General features: G+C 44.6%; 1 protein-coding gene across 1 annotated transcript in view; it reads left to right on the forward strand.

Annotated features, from left to right (window-relative positions):
• Positions 1-1,621: 1,621 nt before the first annotated feature.
• The window catches only part of LOC124881856 (leucine-rich repeat extensin-like protein 5), a 54,540-nt gene continuing 29,746 nt past the window's right edge, over positions 1,622-26,415 (forward strand). Inside the window, exons 1-3 of the mRNA XM_047387676.1 lie at positions 1,622-1,806; positions 2,265-2,404; positions 2,517-2,927. Coding sequence (XP_047243632.1) covers positions 1,622-1,806; positions 2,265-2,404; positions 2,517-2,927 — 736 coding nt within the window. The remainder of the gene's footprint in view (positions 1,807-2,264; positions 2,405-2,516; positions 2,928-26,415) is intronic.

Here is a 26,415-nt window from a genome sequence, read left to right on the forward strand (position 1 = left end):
CAATGTGTTTACGCATTTTACATATTCAAAGAAAACCTATACAGAGAAAAGCAGGTATAGAATATAGATGGATGGATTAATTCAAAAATAAATAAATGACAAATAAAAAAACGAAATCAGGTAAAACAGATAAGGCAGCTAACTAGCAGGTTTCAGTTAAGTAGAATTACCACTGGGTCCTTTCGGAGGAGCAAATGTAGTACTGGACACAGCTGTGAAGAGGTCAGTGATATTTTTTGGGACTGACTCCTCTGGCTCACTATCATCCTGGTCAGAGGCCTCTGCTGCTTCTGACTCCCCCCTTGATAGAACTACATTAAACAAATAATATGAGTATTTACAAATAAAAAACAACCACATTTCCAGCTCCGCCTCTGCTTTTCACCTAGTTTTGTGCCTTTAATATTACATTTTCAAGATAAAAGTGTTAATATTCTCGTTCCCCTGTCAGTTATGAGAAAAACGGTCCAAGAATGATATCGATAGCCCTTACGGTTTACGAGTTATTGGCGGTAGTTCGGGGGCATGCGCCTCCATGTTAAAAGCTCAGGCCACGGGGAGACGATAGTGAGGTGCTGCATTAGAAATGCTGCAGGTGTCAAGTTACATTGACACTGCTGATTGGCTGATTCATTCCTCACTGTTCTACTCATAGCTCTGTGTGTCTTCTATGTCTGTCTGTGATTCTGTCTTTCTTTCCACCTCTATTCTCTCCGTGTCTCACACTCAGACACACACACACACACACACACACACACACAAACACACACGCATGCATGCACGCACGCACGCACACACACACTCTTGTTTTGCTATATGTAGTGAGGACCATGTGTTGACTCCCATTGACTTCCATTGATTTTCAGTCATTTTCAACCCTTTCTATGCTCTATCCCTGACAATAACCCTAAACCTAACCATTACCAGTGCATGCCTAACCCTAACCTTAACCTAATGTCAATTCATACCATAGTCCTAAACCTAACCGTTAGCAAAATAGGTCGTGAGGACCAGCAAAATGTCCTCACTTTGGTACAAACGGTTCTCAATTTGATGGTGAAATTGGGAAAATGGTTCTCACTGTGATGCCAAGACAGGAACACACACACACACACACACACACACACACACAAATCCATGGATTACTATCTTTTTGAGGACTTTATATTGACTTCCATTCATTTTCATTTTTTCAATGGCCTAAACCTGATCCGGCCCCTAACCCTTTGTCCATCTTAATAGGAGGCAACTACATGGCGGCCATTTTGTGTGGGGTACTTAAACAGCATGTACTGCTGTTTCAACACCTAGAAAACAGTGATTAAATTTAAAGGGCAATTTCATAGGGAGGGTTGCAGCGAGTAATCCCGCATCTTCGTCTGCCACAGCACTGTCTCCCAGGCTTGCCGACGCCTCAGCCCCTGCTCACGTCACTGAGGGTCCGGCCGCAGCTCAGCTCCTGCTCACGCCACTGAGGGTCTTGGCGACGCCTCAGCTCCTGCTCACGCTACTGAGGGTCTCGCCTCAGCCTCAGCCTCTGCTAACGCCACTGAGGGTCTCTGCGACGCCTCAGCCTCTACTCACGCCACTGAGGGTCTCTGCGACGCCTCAGCTCCTGCTCATGTCACTGAGGGTCGTCACTGAGGGTCCGGTCGACGTCTCAGTTCCTGCTCATGTCACTGAGGGTCCGGGCTATGCCTCAGCTCCTGCTCACATCACTGAGGGTCTGGGCGACGCCTCACCTCCTGCTCACGTCACTGAGGGTCCGGGTGACGCCTCTGCTCCTAGTCTGCAGGCCTTCCAGGGGTTCAGTGAGGAACTGGTCCTTATTCTGGCTTCTGAACCCAGAGACGAGGGGTTCGAGGAGGAAGCGCCGCCGGATCCTGTCTCTGAGGTGTTCAAGGAGCAGCTTGTCCTCGTTCTGGCCTCTGAACCCAGAGACGAGGGGTTCAAGGAAGAGGCGCCGCCGGATCCTGTCTCTGAGGGGTTCAAGATGCAGCATGTCCATGTTCTGGCCTCTTAGGGTTCGCCAGGCTCTGCTTCAGCCTCTGAGGGTTCACCAGGCTCTGCTTCAGCCTCTGAGGGTTTGCCAGGCTCTGCTTCAGCCTCTGAAGGTTCGCCAGGCTCTGCTTCAGCATCTGAGGATTTGCCAGGCTGTGCTTCAGCCTCTGAGGGTTCGCCAGGCCATGTTCTGGAGGAGCCCGTGGGCAGGCTGCCTCCACGTCCTGGTCCTGAGCACCTCCTAGGTTTCCTAGGTTCCCTAGGAGGGTACCACCTGGCTCCAAGACTGGCTCCAAGCCTCCAGAGTTCAGTAAGGGGTTCGAGGACCAACCGTCTCCCATCAAAGTTCGAGAGGGGTTCGAGGATGGACCGCCTCTGTTTCCTATGCCAGAGGGGTCCATGGGTGAACCACCTCTGACCATAGCTCCAGGGCCGAGTGACTGTGTTCCAGGCCAGACTGACTGTGTTCCAGGCCAGACTGACTGTGCTCCCGAGCTGACCCGACTGTGTTCCAGGCCAGATTGACGTTTTGCCTAAGGCACCAGACTCCACGCCTGACTATGGTGTGCCAGACTCCACGCCTGACTATAGGGCGCCAGACTCCACGCCTGACTCTAAGCTCCGAGGTTCCTCTGAGGTTCCTCTACATGGCCAACCTCCTGACAGAGGGTCCTCTACTCTGCTCGGCCGGCCTCCTGATCAACCTGCAGGTTCCCGATGTTGCCGACGGCCGCCCAGGTCTCTACCTCTCTGCCGGTCTCCAGGTCTTCGCCGCCGTCACCGGCTGATCAGGCCTCTGAGTAGCGAGTCCTGGACTCCTCCTGAACTTTATGCCCGCACGGGACGACCTCCTGGTCACACATCTGAAATCTGTGCCCGCACAGGACGACCTCCTGGTCGCCCGCCTGAACTCTGTGCCCGCACGGGTGACCTCATGGTTATTTGGACTCTTGGGGTGTCTGGTATCCGCCCTTGAGGGGTGGGGTGGGGGGTTGGGGTTCTGTTATGATTTGGGGTTGTTTGGTTTCTGGTTTTTTCTTATATGTTTCTTATAGTTTTTGAATCATGCTTCTGTTTATTATTTTCCTGGTCATGCTTTAGTTTTTGTCTTCTAGTTCATGTTTTGTCAAGTTTGGTTTTTGGAACTGTTTATGCTTTAGTTTCACGTTTTTCTAGTTTCTGTTAGTTTGTATTCAAGAGTCTGCTTTTGCTCCAGCCACGTTTTGTTCTGTCTGTCAATTATCTTTATTCGGTTCATCTGCTCCAAGCTAATCTGTCTCCTTGCTCCACCTGGTTCACACTTCATATATACACACCTGTTCATCACGGAAACATTTCAGTTCATGTTACCTGTGTCCTGTTCGTTATGCCAAGCCTGTCTTGCCAGCCTGCCCATGTCTGTTTTTGCCTGTCTTGCCTGCCCATTTATTGTTTTGGTTCCTGCCTCTTCTTTTGAGTGAGTTTTTTGTTATTAAATCTTTTTCACTTACCGTCATACTGCCTGCTTGTCTGCATGCTGGGGTCCTCCATTGCTCAAGTTGTAACAGAATGACATAGAATAACATGGCAACACATCCATTAAGTCCTTTGTTGCGTCATCATGTGGACTCCGTACTCCGAGCAATTCCAGATCTCCTAGGTCAGTCTTTTGCAACTTTATTGTTCTGCTATCACATTAGTCCTGATTCAGGGTCCCCAAGCGCTGTCCATATGTCTCTGAGTCCACGCACAATGTAAGAGGGGTCCCCGAACTGCCAGAGTCTCTTTAAATGGCAGCTTCCCGATGTTTTTCTGGACAAACAGAAAACACTGACCAGTATCTTGCAAAACCATGTCCTTATAGTCCTTTTTTCCCAAATTAACATCATCTTCCACATATATCCCCTCACAATACTAATGACTCTTCTCAAAACATTCCTAACATGTTCACATAAGGTTAAAAGGATTATCATAGATTCAGGGTGAACACAGGCCAAAATAACAAACAACCAAGGCCTATCCTTTATGAAGACACCTTACCTAACCAAAAAGAACCTCAAAAAGAAATACAAAATGCTTACCTACCTAATATAACATAACCGGGAGAAAACTTTTGTCACGGAGTGACATTTTGGACTTTGTTTTATGGTTTCTTGTGATGGTTTATTTTGTCTAGATGTTTCTATTAAGTTTATTAGTTTGTTTTGCTCCCTCTACTGCCTCCTGGTGTTTTGTTGTTCTCCTCCCTCATTAAGTTATTTTATGGTTGTTTTCTTATTACTTGGTATGGTTTATTATTATTATTATTATTATTATTATTATTATTGAAATTATTATAGTTCTTGGTCTTCCCTGGATTTTCTAGTTTTATTTCTCTTTAGTATCTTTAGTATATTTGTTCCTTTTGCACTCTTCTTGATTACTAGTTTATTTTCTGTTTCCTTTCCAGTTAATTCAGTCAGTGTGGTTAGGTTTGTTTACTTTTGTATTCAGGTTTTCTTTATGGGTTCTTTGTTTGTTCTCAGGTTGTTATTATTGTTCCTATGTTCCCTCTAGTTTCTCTGTTTACTTTAGTCATAATTATTCTAGTTTTTTTATTCCCCATTTGATTATTTATCTTTGTCTATAGGTTTGCTTGGTCTGTGTTTCTGTTTATTGTTTATTAGTTACTTTGCCCATCCTCAGCCTATGTATTTGTTTCACCTGTTCCTTCTGCTTCCCTGCCTCCTTGTCACACCTGTTCCCTGTTTTCTCTGATTACCTGCCCTTTGTTATCCCTCAGTATATTAGTTGGTTTTGTGTCTATGTTCGTTGCTGGTTCCTTGTGTTCGTCACACCTCGTTCTCGTCCATGATTATGCTTTGTTTTTTGCATTACCTTACCTTGGGAATCTTTTGACACGCCTTGCCTTGGGAAACCTGCAGTGATTTTCTGTAAGCTTTGTATCTAGGCTCTGGTTTGTTTCCTGCAGTGTTTTTGCTAAGTTTTTGACATTGTAAATAAATCTTTGAATTACAAAGATGATCCTGCAGAGCTCTTGTCTGCACTTTGGTCCGATCCAAAACCACATCGTGACAGTGTTTAACAGAAATGGCAGTTCGACCCCTACTCAAACATGAAAACACATAATATTGAACTTCACAAATAATATGCTTTATGTTTTCACAGAAACTGCTTATATGACTTTGTTACAGATAAATTACATCAACTTTTTGTTATGCCTGAACTTCCACAATGTCCATCTTATCAGAGTCTCGTTTGACATAGGCAGTCCCACTGGATTTTCGGCCAGCATGGCTCCAAGTTCCCAAGCACATGGATAATTGAAATAGTCCTGAAATAAGGTTGTGAGTAGAGGACTCTTGTCAATGTCCTGTTCCGCATCCTGTTTCCATCTTTCCAATTGTGTAGAGATGTATGTTGCTGGGTTCTCGTTGCCACCACGTGGATCCCCTTTCAGAGCTGTGGGGTCTACCCTTGCTGGGTATTCTGTTAGCAGTACTTTACCAGAGCACATTTTGAAATGCATTGAATTCAATTCCATCTGCTCGATGATGAAGCATCCAACCATAGTTTCGTTTCAAAATGTTCCCCATGGTTGGAGTCCCAAGACACTGTGCCCAAACTGCTTTAATGTCTCCCATTGCCAGCAGTTTCCCTACTGTTTCTTCTTCAAATTTTGTAATCCACTTATTTGCACCTTCATGTACATCTGGCAACCGCATGACCAATCAGACCAGGTACACAGAGGCCCAAGGAACATATTGGGTTGTGTTTCCTTTGTCCAGAATTGGCATCTGTCTTCCCTCTGTGTATCTATCAGATGGATGAACATTAGGCGCAAATTGTACTGCCTGTCATTTTGTTCTCTGTTTGTTTCTGGCCCTCCAGCAGTCGCACTACCACATCTGCAGCCTCAGCTTGTTCTCCAGCTAATCCTTCTGGTTCATTTAGGTTAGAATGGTGATTGTCCAGTTGTTGTTCTATTTCTTGAATGATGGTTCTATCTATTTCACGTCTTAAATCAAGCCCTGTATGATCCAAGTTGATCCAGTACGAATCATCTCCTGGTCTTCCAGTGTGTTCCACATAACAATCAATTATTCTTGTCCTACCTGGAGTCACCTGGAAACATTTGAGCTTCTCCCTGTTCTGTTTCGTCTCCTCTGTAATCATCATTAGTCATTGACTAAATATGCGCTACAATGCGCTCCACGTTTGTTCAGAATCAGCTTCTTATCACTGTTAATAACGCGGCTTTCCTCTCACTCATTCCCCCAGCTTCACAGTGCTTTAAACAGTGAGTTCAATAGCAAAAATGCTGGGCTTTTCCCGCTCATCGGACGCTCAGCATCTCTGGAGGTCTATGGGGCAGCCTCGGCTGCAGCGAAACGAGACGAGTCATTGGATAAATGCTGGGCTTTGTCCCGCCCATCGGACACTCAGCATCTCTAGGGGTCTATGGGGCAGTGGGGTGGCCTCAGCTGGCCCGGACGCTCAGCTTCTGCATGATAATTGGATGATTTGTCTTAGGCTGAATCCCTTTTTGATTGACAGTGAAATGAGTGAATGAGCGAATCAGCGATCTTGAAATTGAGCTTCCACTCCTTGAAAGAACAGCATCTGCCACTGTCCTGCTGGCTTCAGATTATTGCTTTTAGGTCCATCATGTGGTTTTTCCACTCTGTCAAGTGCTGTTTCAAGTTCTGTCTCTATTTCTGACCTTCCTCTTTGAATAACTTTAAAATGTTCCACTAATGTTCTCTTTTTGCCACTCTTTATTTACTTTTGTCCTTTGCCTTATAATCCAGAATTCGAGTATCCATTTGTTCACATAGTGACAGGTCAAAGCTTCCATTTTCAGGCCATGGTGAAGGCAATCCACGTGTGCTTTTCTCCCATTTTTTAGAAATCTTTAGGATCTTTGAAGTATAATCTGGGTTCTTACACCCGATAATCACTGTTGGTAGATTGCTCATTTTCATTCCCTTAGGAAAATTGTTTGTATTGTTCCCAAAAATTCAATGTTAATTAGGTAGTGTTGTTTAAAATGTATTTATTTATCTATTATTATTGTTATTTTTGAGTAACTATTTAATATTGTCTTATCCAAATCAAATGAGTCTTTATTTTAGTCTTTGTAACCTAATTAAGCCTCTTGCAGTCCAGATACAAATTTTTAAATGATATTAAACTTAATAAGCAACTGCTTACTGCTTATTTTATTAAAATTTTATGGCATACTCTCTTAAATGTAAAAAAAAATACAGTAAAAAAAGTAAATGCAAGTATGTTTTACTCAAGTTGCTCTTTTATCATTGAGTAAATTATTCAGCTTTTTCAATATCGACGCAAACGGTGTTCGTTTTGTGTTCGCGGGACCAAAAACTCATTCTTTCAGGCTTGCGAAACAGCTTTTTCAATATCGACGCAAACGGTGCTCGTTTTGTGTTCGCGGACCAAAAACTCATTCTTTCAGGCTTGCGAAGCAGCTTTTTCAATATCGACGCAAACGGTGCTCGTTTTGTGTTCGCGGGACCAAAAACTCATTCTTTCAGGCTTGCGAAGCAGCTTTTTCAATATCGACGCAAACGGTGCTCGTTTTGTGTTCGCGGGACCAAAAACTCATTCTTTCAGGCTTGCGAAGCAGCTTTTTCAATATCGACGCAAACGGTGCTCGTTTTGTGTTCGCTGGTACCAAAAACTCATTCTTTCAGGCTTGCGAAGCAGCTTTTTCAATATCGACGCAAACGGTGCTCGTTTTGTGTTCGCGGGACCAAAAACTCATTCTTTCAGGCTTGCGAAGCAGCTTTTTCAATATCGACGCAAACGGTGCTCGTTTTGTGTTCGCGGGACCAAAAACTCATTCTTTCAGGCTTGCGAAACAGCTTTTTCAATATCGACGCAAACGGTGCTCGTTTTGTGTTCGCGGGACCAAAAACTCATTCTTTCAGGCTTGCGAAGCAGCTTTTTCAATATCGACGCAAACGGTGTTCGTTTTGTGTTCGCGGGACCAAAAACTCATTCTTTCAGGCTTGCGAAGCAGCTTTTTCAATATCGACGCAAACGGTGCTCGTTTTGTGTTCTACACACCAAAAACTCATTCTTTCAGGCTTGCGAAGCAGCTTTTTCAATATCGACGCAAACGGTGCTCGTTTTGTGTTCGCGGGACCAAAAACTCATTCTTTCAGGCTTGCGAACAGCTTTTTCAATATCGACGCAAACGGTGTTCGTTTTGTGTTCGCGGGACCAAAAACTCATTCTTTCAGGCTTGCGAAGCAGCTTTTTCAATATCGACGCAAACGGTGCTCGTTTTGTGTTCGAGGGACCAAAAACTCATTCTTTCAGGCTTGCGAAGCAGCTTTTTCAATATCGACGCAAACGGTGCTCGTTTTGTGTTCTACAGACCAAAAACTCATTCTTTCAGGCTTGCGAAGCAGCTTTTTCAATATCGACGCAAACGGTGCTCGTTTTGTGTTCGCGGGACCAAAAACTCATTCTTTCAGGCTTGCGAAGCAGCTTTTTCAATATCGACGCAAACGGTGCTCGTTTTGTGTTCGCGGGACCAAAAACTCATTCTTTCAGGCTTGCGAAGCAGCTTTTTCAATATCGACGCAAACGGTGCTCGTTTTGTGTTCGCGGGACCAAAAACTCATTCTTTCAGGCTTGCGAAGCAGCTTTTTCAATATCGACGCAAACGGTGTTCGTTTTGTGTTCGTGGTACCAAAAACTCATTCTTTCAGGCTTGCGAAGCAGCTTTTTCAATATCGACGCAAACGGTGTTCGTTTTGTGTTCGCGGGACCAAAAACTCATTCTTTCAGGCTTGCGAAGCAGCTTTTTCAATATCGATGCAAACGGTGCTCGTTTTGTGTTCGCGGGACCAAAAACTCATTCTTTCAGGCTTGCGAAACAGCTTTTTCAATATCGACGCAAACGGTGCTCATTTTGTGTTGTAAGGAGCAGAAACTCATTCTTTCAGGCTTGCGAAACAACTTTTTCAATATCGACGCAAACGGTGCTCGTTTTGTGTTCGCGGGACCAAAAACTCATTCTTTCAGGCTTGCGAAGCAGCTTTTTCAATATCGACGCAAACGGTGCTCGTTTTGTGTTCTACGGGACCAAAAACTCATTCTTTCAGGCTTGCGAAGCAGCTTTTTCAATATCGACGCAAACGGTGCTCGTTTTGTGTTCTACAGACCAAAAACTCATTCTTTCAGGCTTGCGAAGCAGCTTTTTCAATATCGACGCAAACGGTGCTCGTTTTGTGTTCGCGGGACCAAAAACTCATTCTTTCAGGCTTGCGAAGCAGCTTTTTCAATATCGACGCAAACGGTGCTCGTTTTGTGTTCGCGGGACCAAAAACTCATTCTTTCAGGCTTGCGAAGCAGCTTTTTCAATATCGATGCAAACGGTGCTCGTTTTGTGTTCTACAGACCAAAAACTCATTCTTTCAGGCTTGCGAAGCAGCTTTTTCAATATCGATGCAAACGGTGCTCGTTTTGTGTTCGCGGGACCAAAAACTCATTCTTTCAGGCTTGCGAAGCAGCTTTTTCAATATCGACGCAAACGGTGCTCGTTTTGTGTTCGCGGGACCAAAAACTCATTCTTTCAGGCTTGCGAAGCAGCTTTTTCAATATCGACGCAAACGGTGCTCGTTTTGTGTTCGTGGTACCAAAAACTCATTCTTTCAGGCTTGCGAAGCAGCTTTTTCAATATCGATGCAAACGGTGCTCGTTTTGTGTTCGCGGGACCAAAAACTCATTCTTTCAGGCTTGCGAAGCAGCTTTTTCAATATCGATGCAAACGGTGCTCGTTTTGTGTTCTACAGACCAAAAACTCATTCTTTCAGGCTTGCGAAAGCAGCTTTTTCAATATCGACGCAAACGGTGCTCGTTTTGTGTTCGCGGGACCAAAAACTCATTCTTTCAGGCTTGCGAAGCAGCTTTTTCAATATCGACGCAAACGGTGCTCGTTTTGTGTTCGCGGGACCAAAAACTCATTCTTTCAGGCTTGCGAAGCAGCTTTTTCAATATCGACGCAAACGGTGCTCGTTTTGTGTTCGCGGGACCAAAAACTCATTCTTTCAGGCTTGCGAAGCAGCTTTTTCAATATCGACGCAAACGGTGCTCGTTTTGTGTTCGCGGGACCAAAAACTCATTCTTTCAGGCTTGCGAAAGCAGCTTTTTCAATATCGACGCAAACGGTGTTCGTTTTGTGTTCGTAGGACCAAAAACTCATTCTTTCAGGCTTGCGAAGCAGCTTTTTCAATATCGACGCAAACGGTGCTTCGTTTTGTGTTCGCGGACCAAAAACTCATTCTTTCAGGCTTGCGAAGCAGCTTTTTCAATATCGACGCAAACGGTGCTCGTTTTGTGTTCTACAGACCAAAAACTCATTCTTTCAGGCTTGCGAAGCAGCTTTTTCAATATCGACGCAAACGGTGCTCGTTTTGTGTTCGCGGGACCAAAAACTCATTCTTTCAGGCTTGCGAAGCAGCTTTTTCAATATCGACGCAAACGGTGATCGTTTTGTGTTCGAGGGACCAAAAACTCATTCTTTCAGGCTTGCGAAGCAGCTTTTTCAATATCGACGCAAACGGTGCTCGTTTTGTGTTCTACTGACCAAAAACTCATTCTTTCAGGCTTGCGAAGCAGCTTTTTCAATATCGACGCAAACGGTGCTCGTTTTGTGTTCGCGGGACCAAAAACTCATTCTTTCAGGCTTGCGAAGCAGCTTTTTCAATATCGACGCAAACGGTGTTCGTTTTGTGTTCGCGGGACCAAAAACTCATTCTTTCAGGCTTGCGAAGCAGCTTTTTCAATATCGACGCAAACGGTGCTCGTTTTGTGTTCGCGGGACCAAAAACTCATTCTTTCAGGCTTGCGAAGCAGCTTTTTCAATATCGATGCAAACGGTGCTCGTTTTGTGTTCTACAGACCAAAAACTCATTCTTTCAGGCTTGCGAAACAACTTTTTCAATATCGATGCAAACGGTGCTCGTTTTGTGTTCTACAGGACCAAAAACTCATTCTTTCAGGCTTGCGAAGCAGCTTTTTCAATATCGACGCAAACGGTGCTCGTTTTGTGTTCGCGGGACCAAAAACTCATTCTTTCAGGCTTGCGAAACAGCTTTTTCAATATCGACGCAAACGGTGCTTCGTTTTGTGTTCGCAGGACCAAAAACTCATTCTTTCAGGCTTGCGAAGCAGCTTTTTCAATATCGACGCAAACGGTGCTCGTTTTGTGTTCGCGGGACCAAAAACTCATTCTTTCAGGCTTGCGAAGCAGCTTTTTCAATATCGACGCAAACGGTGCTCGTTTTGTGTTCGCGGGACCAAAAACTCATTCTTTCAGGCTTGCGAAGCAGCTTTTTCAATATCGACGCAAACGGTGCTCGTTTTGTGTTCGCGGGACCAAAAACTCATTCTTTCAGGCTTGCGAAGCAGCTTTTTCAATATCGACGCAAACGGTGCTCGTTTTGTGTTCGTCGGACCAAAACTCATTCTTTCAGGCTTGCGAAGCAGCTTTTTCAATATCGACGCAAACGGTGCTCGTTTTGTGTTCTACAGACCAAAAACTCATTCTTTCAGGCTTGCGAAGCAGCTTTTTCAATATCGACGCAAACGGTGTTCGTTTTGTGTTCGCGGGACCAAAAACTCATTCTTTCAGGCTTGCGAAGCAGCTTTTTCAATATCGATGCAAACGGTGCTCGTTTTGTGTTCTACAGACCAAAAACTCATTCTTTCAGGCTTGCGAAACAGCTTTTTCAATATCGACGCAAACGGTGCTCGTTTTGTGTTCGCGGGACCAAAAACTCATTCTTTCAGGCTTGCGAAGCAGCTTTTTCAATATCGATGCAAACGGTGCTCGTTTTGTGTTCTACAGGACCAAAAACTCATTCTTTCAGGCTTGCGAAACAGCTTTTTCAATATCGACGCAAACGGTGCTCGTTTTGTGTTCGCGGACCAAAAACTCATTCTTTCAGGCTTGCGAAGCAGCTTTTTCAATATCGACGCAAACGGTGTTCGTTTTGTGTTCGCGGACCAAAAACTCATTCTTTCAGGCTTGCGAAGCAGCTTTTTCAATATCGACGCAAACGGTGTTCGTTTTGTGTTCGCGGACCAAAAACTCATTCTTTCAGGCTTGCGAAGCAGCTTTTTCAATATCGATGCAAACGGTGCTCGTTTTGTGTTCTACAGACCAAAAACTCATTCTTTCAGGCTTGCGAAACAGCTTTTTCAATATCGACGCAAACGGTGCTCGTTTTGTGTTCTACGGACCAAAAACTCATTCTTTCAGGCTTGCGAAGCAGCTTTTTCAATATCGACGCAAACGGTGCTCGTTTTGTGTTCGCGGGACCAAAAACTCATTCTTTCAGGCTTGCGAAGCAGCTTTTTCAATATCGACGCAAACGGTGCTCGTTTTGTGTTCGCGGGACCAAAAACTCATTCTTTCAGGCTTGCGAAGCAGCTTTTTCAATATCGATGCAAACGGTGCTCGTTTTGTGTTCTACAGACCAAAAACTCATTCTTTCAGGCTTGCGAAGCAGCTTTTTCAATATCGATGCAAACGGTGCTCGTTTTGTGTTCTACAGACCAAAAACTCATTCTTTCAGGCTTGCGAAACAGCTTTTTCAATATCGACGCAAACGGTGCTCGTTTTGTGTTCGCGGACCAAAAACTCATTCTTTCAGGCTTGCGAAGCAGCTTTTTCAATATCGATGCAAACGGTGCTCGTTTTGTGTTCGAGTGACCAAAAACTCATTCTTTCAGGCTTGCGAAGCAGCTTTTTCAATATCGACGCAAACGGTGCTCGTTTTGTGTTCTACACACCAAAAACTCATTCTTTCAGGCTTGCGAAACAGCTTTTTCAATATCGACGCAAACGGTGCTCGTTTTGTGTTCGCGGGACCAAAAACTCATTCTTTCAGGCTTGCGAAGCAGCTTTTTCAATATCGACTTCAAACGGTGCTCGTTTTGTGTTCTACAGGACCAAAAACTCATTCTTTCAGGCTTGCGAAGCAGCTTTTTCAATATCGACGCAAACGGTGCTCGTTTTGTGTTCGCTGGGACCAAAAACTCATTCTTTCAGGCTTGCGAAGCAGCTTTTTCAATATCGACTGCAAACGGTGCTCGTTTTGTGTTCTCAGGACCAAAAACTCATTCTTTCAGGCTTGCGAAGCAGCTTTTTCAATATCGATGCAAACGGTGCTCGTTTTGTGTTCTACACACCAAAAACTCATTCTTTCAGGCTTGCGAAGCAGCTTTTTCAATATCGATGCAAACGGTGCTCGTTTTGTGTTCTACGGACCAAAAACTCATTCTTTCAGGCTTGCGAAACAGCTTTTTCAATATCGATGCAAACGGTGCTCGTTTTGTGTTCTACACACCAAAAACTCATTCTTTCAGGCTTGCGAAACAGCTTTTTCAATATCGATGCAAACGGTGCTCGTTTTGTGTTCTACAGACCAAAAACTCATTCTTTCAGGCTTGCGAAGCAGCTTTTTCAATATCGACGCAAACGGTGCTCGTTTTGTGTTCGCGGGACCAAAAACTCATTCTTTCAGGCTTGCGAAGCAGCTTTTTCAATATCGATGCAAACGGTGCTCGTTTTGTGTTCGCGGGACCAAAAACTCATTCTTTCAGGCTTGCGAAGCAGCTTTTTCAATATCGATGCAAACGGTGCTCGTTTTGTGTTCTACGGACCAAAAACTCATTCTTTCAGGCTTGCGAAGCAGCTTTTTCAATATCGATGCAAACGGTGTTCGTTTTGTGTTCGCGGGACCAAAAACTCATTCTTTCAGGCTTGCGAAGCAGCTTTTTCAATATCGATGCAAACGGTGCTCGTTTTGTGTTCTACACACCAAAAACTCATTCTTTCAGGCTTGCGAAACAGCTTTTTCAATATCGACGCAAACTGTGCTCGTTTTGTGTTCGCGGGACCAAAAACTCATTCTTTCAGGCTTGCGAAGCAGCTTTTTCAATATCGACGCAAACGGTGTTCGTTTTGTGTTCGCGGGACCAAAAACTCATTCTTTCAGGCTTGCGAAGCAGCTTTTTCAATATCGACGCAAACGGTGCTCGTTTTGTGTTCGCGGGACCAAAAACTCATTCTTTCAGGCTTGCGAAGCAGCTTTTTCAATATCGACGCAAACGGTGCTCGTTTTGTGTTCGCGGGACCAAAAACTCATTCTTTCAGGCTTGCGAAACAGCTTTTTCAATATCGACGCAAACGGTGTTCGTTTTGTGTTCGTGGGACCAAAAACTCATTCTTTCAGGCTTGCGAAGCAGCTTTTTCAATATCGACGCAAACGGTGCTCGTTTTGTGTTCGCGGGACCAAAAACTCATTCTTTCAGGCTTGCGAAGCAGCTTTTTCAATATCGACGCAAACGGTGCTCGTTTTGTGTTCTACAGACCAAAAACTCATTCTTTCAGGCTTGCGAAACAGCTTTTTCAATATCGATGCAAACGGTGCTCGTTTTGTGTTCTACGGACCAAAAACTCATTCTTTCAGGCTTGCGAAGCAGCTTTTTCAATATCGATGCAAACGGTGCTCGTTTTGTGTTCTACGGACCAAAAACTCATTCTTTCAGGCTTGCGAAGCAGCTTTTTCAATATCGATGCAAACGGTGCTCGTTTTGTGTTCTACGGACCAAAAACTCATTCTTTCAGGCTTGCGAAGCAGCTTTTTCAATATCGACGCAAACGGTGCTCGTTTTGTGTTCGCGGGACCAAAAACTCATTCTTTCAGGCTTGCGAAGCAGCTTTTTCAATATCGATGCAAACGGTGCTCGTTTTGTGTTCTACAGACCAAAAACTCATTCTTTCAGGCTTGCGAAGCAGCTTTTTCAATATCGACGCAAACGGTGCTCGTTTTGTGTTCGCGGGACCAAAAACTCATTCTTTCAGGCTTGCGAAGCAGCTTTTTCAATATCGACGCAAACGGTGTTCGTTTTGTGTTCGCGGGACCAAAAACTCATTCTTTCAGGCTTGCGAAGCAGCTTTTTCAATATCGACGCAAACGGTGCTCGTTTTGTGTTCGCGGACCAAAAACTCATTCTTTCAGGCTTGCGAAGCAGCTTTTTCAATATCGACGCAAACGGTGCTCGTTTTGTGTTCTACACACCAAAAACTCATTCTTTCAGGCTTGCGAAGCAGCTTTTTCAATATCGACGCAAACGGTGCTCGTTTTGTGTTCGTGGTACCAAAAACTCATTCTTTCAGGCTTGCGAAGCAGCTTTTTCAATATCGACGCAAACGGTGCTCGTTTTGTGTTCGTGGTACCAAAAACTCATTCTTTCAGGCTTGCGAAGCAGCTTTTTCAATATCGACGCAAACGGTGCTCGTTTTGTGTTCGCGGGACCAAAAACTCATTCTTTCAGGCTTGCGAAGCAGCTTTTTCAATATCGATGCAAACGGTGCTCGTTTTGTGTTCTACACACCAAAAACTCATTCTTTCAGGCTTGCGAAGCAGCTTTTTCAATATCGACGCAAACGGTGCTCGTTTTGTGTTCGCGGGACCAAAAACTCATTCTTTCAGGCTTGCGAAGCAGCTTTTTCAATATCGATGCAAACGGTGCTCGTTTTGTGTTCTACAGACCAAAAACTCATTCTTTCAGGCTTGCGAAACAGCTTTTTCAATATCGACGCAAACGGTGCTCGTTTTGTGTTCGTGGTACCAAAAACTCATTCTTTCAGGCTTGCGAAGCAGCTTTTTCAATATCGACGCAAACGGTGTTCGTTTTGTGTTCGTGGGACCAAAAACTCATTCTTTCAGGCTTGCGAAGCAGCTTTTTCAATATCGATGCAAACGGTGCTCGTTTTGTGTTCTACAGACCAAAAACTCATTCTTTCAGGCTTGCGAAACAGCTTTTTCAATATCGATGCAAACGGTGCTCGTTTTGTGTTCGCGGGACCAAAAACTCATTCTTTCAGGCTTGCGAAGCAGCTTTTTCAATATCGATGCACACGGTGCTCGTTTTGTGTTCGCGGGACAAAAACTCATTCTTTCAGGCTTGCGAAGCAGCTTTTTCAATATCGACGCAAACGGTGTTCGTTTTGTGTTCGCGGGACCAAAAACTCATTCTTTCAGGCTTGCGAAGCAGCTTTTTCAATATCGACGCAAACGGTGTTCGTTTTGTGTTCGCGGGACCAAAAACTCATTCTTTCAGGCTTGCGAAGCAGCTTTTTCAATATCGACGCAAACGGTGCTCGTTTTGTGTTCGCGGGACCAAAAACTCATTCTTTCAGGCTTGCGAAGCAGCTTTTTCAATATCGACGCAAACGGTGCTCGTTTGTGTTCGCGGGACCAAAAACTCATTCTTTCAGGCTTGCGAAAGCAGCTTTTTCAATATCGACGCAAACGGTGCTCGTTTTGTGTTCGCGGGACCAAAAACTCATTCTTTCAGGCTTGCGAAGCAGCTTTTTCAATATCGATGCAAACGGTGCTCGTTTTGTGTTCTACAGACCAAAAACTCATTCTTTCAGGCTTGCGAAACAGCTTTTTCAATATCGACGCAAACGGTGCTCGTTTTGTGTTCGCGGGACCAAAAACTCATTCTTTCAGGCTTGCGAAGCAGCTTTTTCAATATCGATGCAAACGGTGCTCGTTTTGTGTTCTACAGACCAAAAACTCATTCTTTCAGGCTTGCGAAACAGCTTTTTCAATATCGACGCAAACGGTGCTCGTTTTGTGTTCGCTGGACCAAAAACTCATTCTTTCAGGCTTGCGAAGCAGCTTTTTCAATATCGATGCAAACGGTGCTCGTTTTGTGTTCTCGGGACCAAAAACTCATTCTTTCAGGCTTGCGAAGCAGCTTTTTCAATATCGACGCAAACGGTGCTCGTTTTGTGTTCGCGGGACCAAAAACTCATTCTTTCAGGCTTGCGAAGCAGCTTTTTCAATATCGACGCAAACGGTGCTCGTTTTGTGTTCTACGGACCAAAAACTCATTCTTTCAGGCTTGCGAAGCAGCTTTTTCAATATCGACGCAAACGGTGCTCGTTTTGTGTTCGCGGGACCAAAAACTCATTCTTTCAGGCTTGCGAAGCAGCTTTTTCAATATCGATGCAAACGGTGCTCGTTTTGTGTTCTCGGGACCAAAAACTCATTCTTTCAGGCTTGCGAAACAGCTTTTTCAATATCGACGCAAACGGTGCTCGTTTTGTGTTCGCGGGACCAAAAACTCATTCTTTCAGGCTTGCGAAGCAGCTTTTTCAATATCGACGCAAACGGTGCTTCGTTTTGTGTTCGCGGACCAAAAACTCATTCTTTCAGGCTTGCGAAGCAGCTTTTTCAATATCGACGCAAACGGTGCTCGTTTTGTGTTCGCGGGACCAAAAACTCATTCTTTCAGGCTTGCGAAGCAGCTTTTTCAATATCGACGCAAACGGTGCTCGTTTTGTGTTCGACAGACCAAAAACTCATTCTTTCAGGCTTGCGAAACAGCTTTTTCAATATCGATGCAAACGGTGTTCGTTTTGTGTTCGCGGGACCAAAAACTCATTCTTTCAGGCTTGCGAAGCAGCTTTTTCAATATCGACGCAAACGGTGCTCGTTTTGTGTTCTACACACCAAAAACTCATTCTTTCAGGCTTGCGAAGCAGCTTTTTCAATATCGACGCAAACGGTGCTCGTTTTGTGTTCGCGGGACCAAAAACTCATTCTTTCAGGCTTGCGAAGCAGCTTTTTCAATATCGACGCAAACGGTGCTCGTTTTGTGTTCGCGGGACCAAAAACTCATTCTTTCAGGCTTGCGAAGCAGCTTTTTCAATATCGATGCAAACGGTGCTCGTTTTGTGTTCGCGGGACCAAAAACTCATTCTTTCAGGCTTGCGAAGCAGCTTTTTCAATATCGACGCAAACGGTGCTCGTTTTGTGTTCGCGGGACCAAAAACTCATTCTTTCAGGCTTGCGAAGCAGCTTTTTCAATATCGACGCAAACGGTGCTTGTTTTGTGTTCGCGGGACCAAAAACTCATTCTTTCAGGCTTGCGAAGCAGCTTTTTCAATATCGACGCAAACGGTGCTCGTTTTGTGTTCTACAGACCAAAAACTCATTCTTTCAGGCTTGCGAAACAGCTTTTTCAATATCGACGCAAACGGTGTTCGTTTTGTGTTCTACGGACCAAAAACTCATTCTTTCAGGCTTGCGAAGCAGCTTTTTCAATATCGACGCAAACGGTGCTCGTTTTGTGTTCGCGGGACCAAAAACTCATTCTTTCAGGCTTGCGAAGCAGCTTTTTCAATATCGACGCAAACGGTGCTCGTTTTGTGTTCGCGGGACCAAAAACTCATTCTTTCAGGCTTGCGAAGCAGCTTTTTCAATATCGACGCAAACGGTGCTCGTTTTGTGTTCTACGGACCAAAAACTCATTCTTTCAGGCTTGCGAAGCAGCTTTTTCAATATCGACGCAAACGGTGCTCGTTTTGTGTTCTACAGACCAAAAACTCATTCTTTCAGGCTTGCGAAGCAGCTTTTTCAATATCGACGCAAACGGTGTTCGTTTTGTGTTCGCTGGACCAAAAACTCATTCTTTCAGGATTGCGAAGCAGCTTTTTCAATATCGACGCAAACGGTGCTCGTTTTGTGTTCTACAGACCAAAAACTCATTCTTTCAGGCTTGCGAAACAGCTTTTTCAATATCGACGCAAACGGTGCTCGTTTTGTGTTCGCGGGACCAAAAACTCATTCTTTCAGGCTTGCGAAGCAGCTTTTTCAATATCGACGCAAACGGTGCTCGTTTTGTGTTCGCGGGACCAAAAACTCATTCTTTCAGGCTTGCGAAACAGCTTTTTCAATATCGACGCAAACGGTGTTCGTTTTGTGTTCGCGGGACCAAAAACTCATTCTTTCAGGCTTGCGAAGCAGCTTTTTCAATATCGACGCAAACGGTGTTCGTTTTGTGTTCTAGGGACCAAAAACTCATTCTTTCAGGCTTGCGAAGCAGCTTTTTCAATATCGACGCAAACGGTGTTCGTTTTGTGTTCGCGGGACCAAAAACTCATTCTTTCAGGCTTGCGAAGCAGCTTTTTCAATATCGACGCAAACGGTGCTCGTTTTGTGTTCGTGGACCAAAAACTCATTCTTTCAGGCTTGCGAAGCAGCTTTTTCAATATCGATGCAAACGGTGCTCGTTTTGTGTTCGCGGGACCAAAAACTCATTCTTTCAGGCTTGCGAAGCAGCTTTTTCAATATCGACGCAAACGGTGTTCGTTTTGTGTTCGTGGTACCAAAAACTCATTCTTTCAGGCTTGCGAAGCAGCTTTTTCAATATCGACGCAAACGGTGCTCGTTTTGTGTTCTACAGACCAAAAACTCATTCTTTCAGGCTTGCGAAACAGCTTTTTCAATATCGACGCAAACGGTGCTCGTTTTGTGTTCGCGGGACCAAAAACTCATTCTTTCAGGCTTGCGAAGCAGCTTTTTCAATATCGACGCAAACGGTGCTCGTTTTGTGTTCGCGGGACCAAAAACTCATTCTTTCAGGCTTGCGAAGCAGCTTTTTCAATATCGACACAAACGGTGCTCGTTTTGTGTTCTACAGACCAAAAACTCATTCTTTCAGGCTTGCGAAGCAGCTTTTTCAATATCGATGCAAACGGTGCTCGTTTTGTGTTCGCGGGACCAAAAACTCATTCTTTCAGGCTTGCGAAGCAGCTTTTTCAATATCGACGCAAACGGTGCTCGTTTTGTGTTCGCGGACCAAAAACTCATTCTTTCAGGCTTGCGAAGCAGCTTTTTCAATATCGACTGCAAACGGTGCTCGTTTTGTGTTCTACTGACCAAAAACTCATTCTTTCAGGCTTGCGAAGCAGCTTTTTCAATATCGATGCAAACGGTGCTCGTTTTGTGTTCTACGGGACCAAAAACTCATTCTTTCAGGCTTGCGATAGCGGCTTTTTCAATATCGATGCAAACGGTGCTCGTTTTGTGTTCTACAGACCAAAAACTCATTCTTTCAGGCTTGCGAAGCAGCTTTTTCAATATCGACGCAAACGGTGTTCGTTTTGTGTTCGTGGGACCAAAAACTCATTCTTTCAGGCTTGCGAAGCAGCTTTTTCAATATCGACGCAAACGGTGCTCGTTTTGTGTTCGCGGGACCAAAAACTCATTCTTTCAGGCTTGCGAAGCAGCTTTTTCAATATCGACGCAAACGGTGTTCGTTTTGTGTTCGCGGGACCAAAAACTCATTCTTTCAGGCTTGCGAAGCAGCTTTTTCAATATCGACGCAAACGGTGCTCGTTTTGTGTTCGCGGGACCAAAAACTCATTCTTTCAGGCTTGCGAAGCAGCTTTTTCAATATCGACGCAAACGGTGCTCGTTTTGTGTTCTACGGACCAAAAACTCATTCTTTCAGGCTTGCGAAGCAGCTTTTTCAATATCGACGCAAACGGTGCTCGTTTTGTGTTCGCGGGACCAAAAACTCATTCTTTCAGGCTTGCGAAGCAGCTTTTTCAATATCGACGCAAACGGTGCTCGTTTTGTGTTCGCGGGACCAAAAACTCATTCTTTCAGGCTTGCGAAGCAGCTTTTTCAATATCGACGCAAACGGTGCTCGTTTTGTGTTCGCGGGACCAAAAACTCATTCTTTCAGGCTTGCGAAACAACTTTTTCAATATCGACGCAAACGGTGTTCGTTTTGTGTTCGTGGGACCAAAAACTCATTCTTTCAGGCTTGCGAAGCAGCTTTTTCAATATCGATGCAAACGGTGCTCGTTTTGTGTTCTACAGACCAAAAACTCATTCTTTCAGGCTTGCGAAGCAGCTTTTTCAATATCGACGCAAACGGTGCTCGTTTTGTGTTCGTGGTACCAAAAACTCATTCTTTCAGGCTTGCGAAGCAGCTTTTTCAATATCGACGCAAACGGTGTTCGTTTTGTGTTCGCGGGACCAAAAACTCATTCTTTCAGGCTTGCGAAGCAGCTTTTTCAATATCGACGCAAACGGTGCTCGTTTTGTGTTCGCGGGACCAAAAACTCATTCTTTCAGGCTTGCGAAGCAGCTTTTTCAATATCGACGCAAACGGTGCTCGTTTTGTGTTCGCGGGACCAAAAACTCATTCTTTCAGGCTTGCGAAGCAGCTTTTTCAATATCGATGCAAACGGTGCTCGTTTTGTGTTCTACAGACCAAAAACTCATTCTTTCAGGCTTGCGAAACAGCTTTTTCAATATCGATGCAAACGGTGCTCGTTTTGTGTTCGTGGGACCAAAAACTCATTCTTTCAGGCTTGCGAAACAGCTTTTTCAATATCGACGCAAACGGTGCTCGTTTTGTGTTCGCTGGACCAAAAACTCATTCTTTCAGGCTTGCGAAAGCAGCTTTTTCAATATCGATGCAAACGGTGCTCGTTTTGTGTTCGTAGGACCAAAAACTCATTCTTTCAGGCTTGCGAAGCAGCTTTTTCAATATTGATGCAAACGGTGCTCGTTTTGTGTTCTACAGACCAAAAACTCATTCTTTCAGGCTTGCGAAGCAGCTTTTTCAATATCGACGCAAACGGTGTTCGTTTTGTGTTCTACAGACCAAAAACTCATTCTTTCAGGCTTGCGAAGCAGCTTTTTCAATATCGATGCAAACGGTGCTCGTTTTGTGTTCGCGGGACCAAAAACTCATTCTTTCAGGCTTGCGAAGCAGCTTTTTCAATATCGCTGCAAACGGTGCTCGTTTTGTGTTCGCGGGACCAAAAACTCATTCTTTCAGGCTTGCGAAGCAGCTTTTTCAATATCGACGCAAACGGTGCTCGTTTTGTGTTCGCGGGACCAAAAACTCATTCTTTCAGGCTTGCGAAGCAGCTTTTTCAATATCGACGCAAACGGTGTTCGTTTTGTGTTCGCGGGACCAAAAACTCATTCTTTCAGGCTTGCGAAGCAGCTTTTTCAATATCGACGCAAACGGTGCTCGTTTTGTGTTCGCGGGACCAAAAACTCATTCTTTCAGGCTTGCGAAGCAGCTTTTTCAATATCGACGCAAACGGTGTTCGTTTTGTGTTCGCGGTACCAAAAACTCATTCTTTCAGGCTTGCGAAGCAGCTTTTTCAATATCGACGCAAACGGTGCTCGTTTTGTGTTCGCGGGACCAAAAACTCATTCTTTCAGGCTTGCGAAGCAGCTTTTTCAATATCGACGCAAACGGTGCTCGTTTTGTGTTCGCGGGACCAAAAACTCATTCTTTCAGGCTTGCGAAGCAGCTTTTTCAATATCGACGCAAACGGTGCTCGTTTTGTGTTCGCGGACCAAAAACTCATTCTTTCAGGCTTGCGAAGCAGCTTTTTCAATATCGACGCAAACGGTGCTCGTTTTGTGTTCGCGGGACCAAAAACTCATTCTTTCAGGCTTGCGAAACAGCTTTTTCAATATCGACGCAAACGGTGCTCGTTTTGTGTTCGCGGGACCAAAAACTCATTCTTTCAGGCTTGCGAAGCAGCTTTTTCAATATCGACGCAAACGGTGCTCGTTTTGTGTTCGCGGACCAAAAACTCATTCTTTCAGGCTTGCGAAGCAGCTTTTTCAATATCGACGCAAACGGTGCTCGTTTTGTGTTCGCGGGACCAAAAACTCATTCTTTCAGGCTTGCGAAGCAGCTTTTTCAATATCGATGCAAACGGTGCTCGTTTTGTGTTCGCGGGACCAAAAACTCATTCTTTCAGGCTTGCGAAACAGCTTTTTCAATATCGACGCAAACGGTGTTCGTTTTGTGTTCGCGGGACCAAAAACTCATTCTTTCAGGCTTGCGAAGCAGCTTTTTCAATATCGACGCAAACGGTGCTCGTTTTGTGTTCTCGGGACCAAAAACTCATTCTTTCAGGCTTGCGAAGCAGCTTTTTCAATATCGACGCAAACGGTGCTCGTTTTGTGTTCGCGGGACCAAAAACTCATTCTTTCAGGCTTGCGAAAGCAGCTTTTTCAATATCGACGCAAACGGTGCTCGTTTTGTGTTCGCGGGACCAAAAACTCATTCTTTCAGGCTTGCGAAGCAGCTTTTTCAATATCGACGCAAACGGTGCTCGTTTTGTGTTCTACACACCAAAAACTCATTCTTTCAGGCTTGCGAAACAGCTTTTTCAATATCGACGCAAACGGTGCTCGTTTTGTGTTCGCGGGACCAAAAACTCATTCTTTCAGGCTTGCGAAGCAGCTTTTTCAATATCGACGCAAACGGTGCTCGTTTTGTGTTCGCGTGACCAAAAACTCATTCTTTCAGGCTTGCGAAGCAGCTTTTTCAATATCGACGCAAACGGTGTTCGTTTTGTGTTCGTGGTACCAAAAACTCATTCTTTCAGGCTTGCGAAGCAGCTTTTTCAATATCGACGCAAACGGTGCTCGTTTTGTGTTCGCAGGACCAAAAACTCATTCTTTCAGGCTTGCGAAGCAGCTTTTTCAATATCGACGCAAACGGTGCTCGTTTTGTGTTCGCGGGACCAAAAACTCATTCTTTCAGGCTTGCGAAACAGCTTTTTCAATATCGACGCAAACGGTGTTCGTTTTGTGTTCGTGGTACCAAAAACTCATTCTTTCAGGCTTGCGAAGCAGCTTTTTCAATATCGACGCAAACGGTGTTCGTTTTGTGTTCGCAGGACCAAAAACTCATTCTTTCAGGCTTGCGAAGCAGCTTTTTCAATATCGATGCAAACGGTGCTCGTTTTGTGTTCTACACACCAAAAACTCATTCTTTCAGGCTTGCGAAGCAGCTTTTTCAATATCGACTGAAAACGGTGCTCGTTTTGTGTTCGCGGACCAAAAACTCATTCTTTCAGGCTTGCGAAGCAGCTTTTTCAATATCGACGCAAACGGTGCTCGTTTTGTGTTCGCGGGACCAAAAACTCATTCTTTCAGGCTTGCGAAGCAGCTTTTTCAATATCGATGCAAACGGTGCTCGTTTTGTGTTCTAGACACCAAAAACTCATTCTTTCAGGCTTGCGAAGCAGCTTTTTCAATATCGACGCAAACGGTGCTCGTTTTGTGTTCTACAGACCAAAAACTCATTCTTTCAGGCTTGCGAAACAGCTTTTTCAATATCGACGCAAACGGTGTTCGTTTTGTGTTCGTGGGACCAAAAACTCATTCTTTCAGGCTTGCGAAGCAGCTTTTTCAATATCGACGCAAACGGTGTTCGTTTTGTGTTCTACAGACCAAAAACTCATTCTTTCAGGCTTGCGAAGCAGCTTTTTCAATATCGACGCAAACGGTGTTTTTTTGTGTTCGTGGTACCAAAAACTCATTCTTTCAGGCTTGCGAAGCAGCTTTTTCAATATCGACGCAAACGGTGTTCGTTTTGTGTTCTACAGACCAAAAACTCATTCTTTCAGGCTTGCGAAGCAGCTTTTTCAATATCGACGCAAACGGTGCTCGTTTTGTGTTCTACGGACCAAAAACTCATTCTTTCAGGCTTGCGAAGCAGCTTTTTCAATATCGACGCAAACGGTGCTCGTTTTGTGTTCGCGGGACCAAAAACTCATTCTTTCAGGCTTGCGAAGCAGCTTTTTCAATATCGATGCAAACGGTGCTCGTTTTGTGTTCGCGGACCAAAAACTCATTCTTTCAGGCTTGCGAAACAGCTTTTTCAATATCGACGCAAACGGTGCTCGTTTTGTGTTCGCGGGACCAAAAACTCATTCTTTCAGGCTTGCGAAGCAGCTTTTTCAATATCGACGCAAACGGTGCTCGTTTTGTGTTCGCGGGACCAAAAACTCATTCTTTCAGGCTTGCGAAGCAGCTTTTTCAATATCGACGCAAACGGTGCTCGTTTTGTGTTCTACGGACCAAAAACTCATTCTTTCAGGCTTGCGAAGCAGCTTTTTCAATATCGACGCAAACGGTGTTCGTTTGTGTTCGCGGGACCAAAAACTCATTCTTTCAGGCTTGCGAAGCAGCTTTTTCAATATCGATGCAAACGGTGCTCGTTTTGTGTTCGCGGGACCAAAAACTCATTCTTTCAGGCTTGCGAAACAGCTTTTTCAATATCGACGCAAACGGTGCTCGTTTTGTGTTCGCGGGACCAAAAACTCATTCTTTCAGGCTTGCGAAGCAGCTTTTTCAATATCGACTGCAAACGGTGCTCGTTTTGTGTTCTACGGACCAAAAACTCATTCTTTCAGGCTTGCGAAGCAGCTTTTTCAATATCGACGCAAACGGTGCTCGTTTTGTGTTCGCGGGACCAAAAACTCATTCTTTCAGGCTTGCGAAGCAGCTTTTTCAATATCGACGCAAACGGTGCTCGTTTTGTGTTCGCGGGACCAAAAACTCATTCTTTCAGGCTTGCGAAGCAGCTTTTTCAATATCGACGCAAACGGTGTTCGTTTTGTGTTCGTGGTACCAAAAACTCATTCTTTCAGGCTTGCGAAGCAGCTTTTTCAATATCGACGCAAACGGTGTTCGTTTTGTGTTCGCGGGACCAAAAACTCATTCTTTCAGGCTTGCGAAGCAGCTTTTTCAATATCGACGCAAACGGTGCTCGTTTTGTGTTCTACACACCAAAAACTCATTCTTTCAGGCTTGCGAAACAGCTTTTTCAATATCGACGCAAACGGTGCTCGTTTTGTGTTCGCGGGACCAAAAACTCATTCTTTCAGGCTTGCGAAGCAGCTTTTTCAATATCGACGCAAACGGTGTTCGTTTTGTGTTCGCGGACCAAAAACTCATTCTTTCAGGCTTGCGAAGCAGCTTTTTCAATATCGACTGCAAACGGTGCTCGTTTTGTGTTCGCGGGACCAAAAACTCATTCTTTCAGGCTTGCGAAGCAGCTTTTTCAATATCGACGCAAACGGTGCTCGTTTTGTGTTCGTGGTACCAAAAACTCATTCTTTCAGGCTTGCGAAGCAGCTTTTTCAATATCGACTGCAAACGGTGCTCGTTTTGTGTTCGCGGGACCAAAAACTCATTCTTTCAGGCTTGCGAAGCAGCTTTTTCAATATCGATGCAAACGGTGCTCGTTTTGTGTTCTACAGACCAAAAACTCATTCTTTCAGGCTTGCGAAGCAGCTTTTTCAATATCGATGCAAACGGTGCTCGTTTTGTGTTCGCGGGACCAAAAACTCATTCTTTCAGGCTTGCGAAACAGCTTTTTCAATATCGACGCAAACGGTGTTCGTTTTGTGTTCGTGGTACCAAAAACTCATTCTTTCAGGCTTGCGAAGCAGCTTTTTCAATATCGACGCAAACGGTGCTCGTTTTGTGTTCGCGGGACCAAAAACTCATTCTTTCAGGCTTGCGAAGCAGCTTTTTCAATATCGACGCAAACGGTGCTCGTTTTGTGTTCGCGGACCAAAAACTCATTCTTTCAGGCTTGCGAAGCAGCTTTTTCAATATCGACGCAAACGGTGCTCGTTTTGTGTTCGCGGGACCAAAAACTCATTCTTTCAGGCTTGCGAAGCAGCTTTTTCAATATCGACGCAAACGGTGCTCGTTTTGTGTTCGCGGGACCAAAAACTCATTC

Source organism: Girardinichthys multiradiatus, chromosome 15 (genome assembly GCF_021462225.1).
Source record: "Girardinichthys multiradiatus isolate DD_20200921_A chromosome 15, DD_fGirMul_XY1, whole genome shotgun sequence".
Taxonomy (NCBI): domain Eukaryota; kingdom Metazoa; phylum Chordata; class Actinopteri; order Cyprinodontiformes; family Goodeidae; genus Girardinichthys; species Girardinichthys multiradiatus.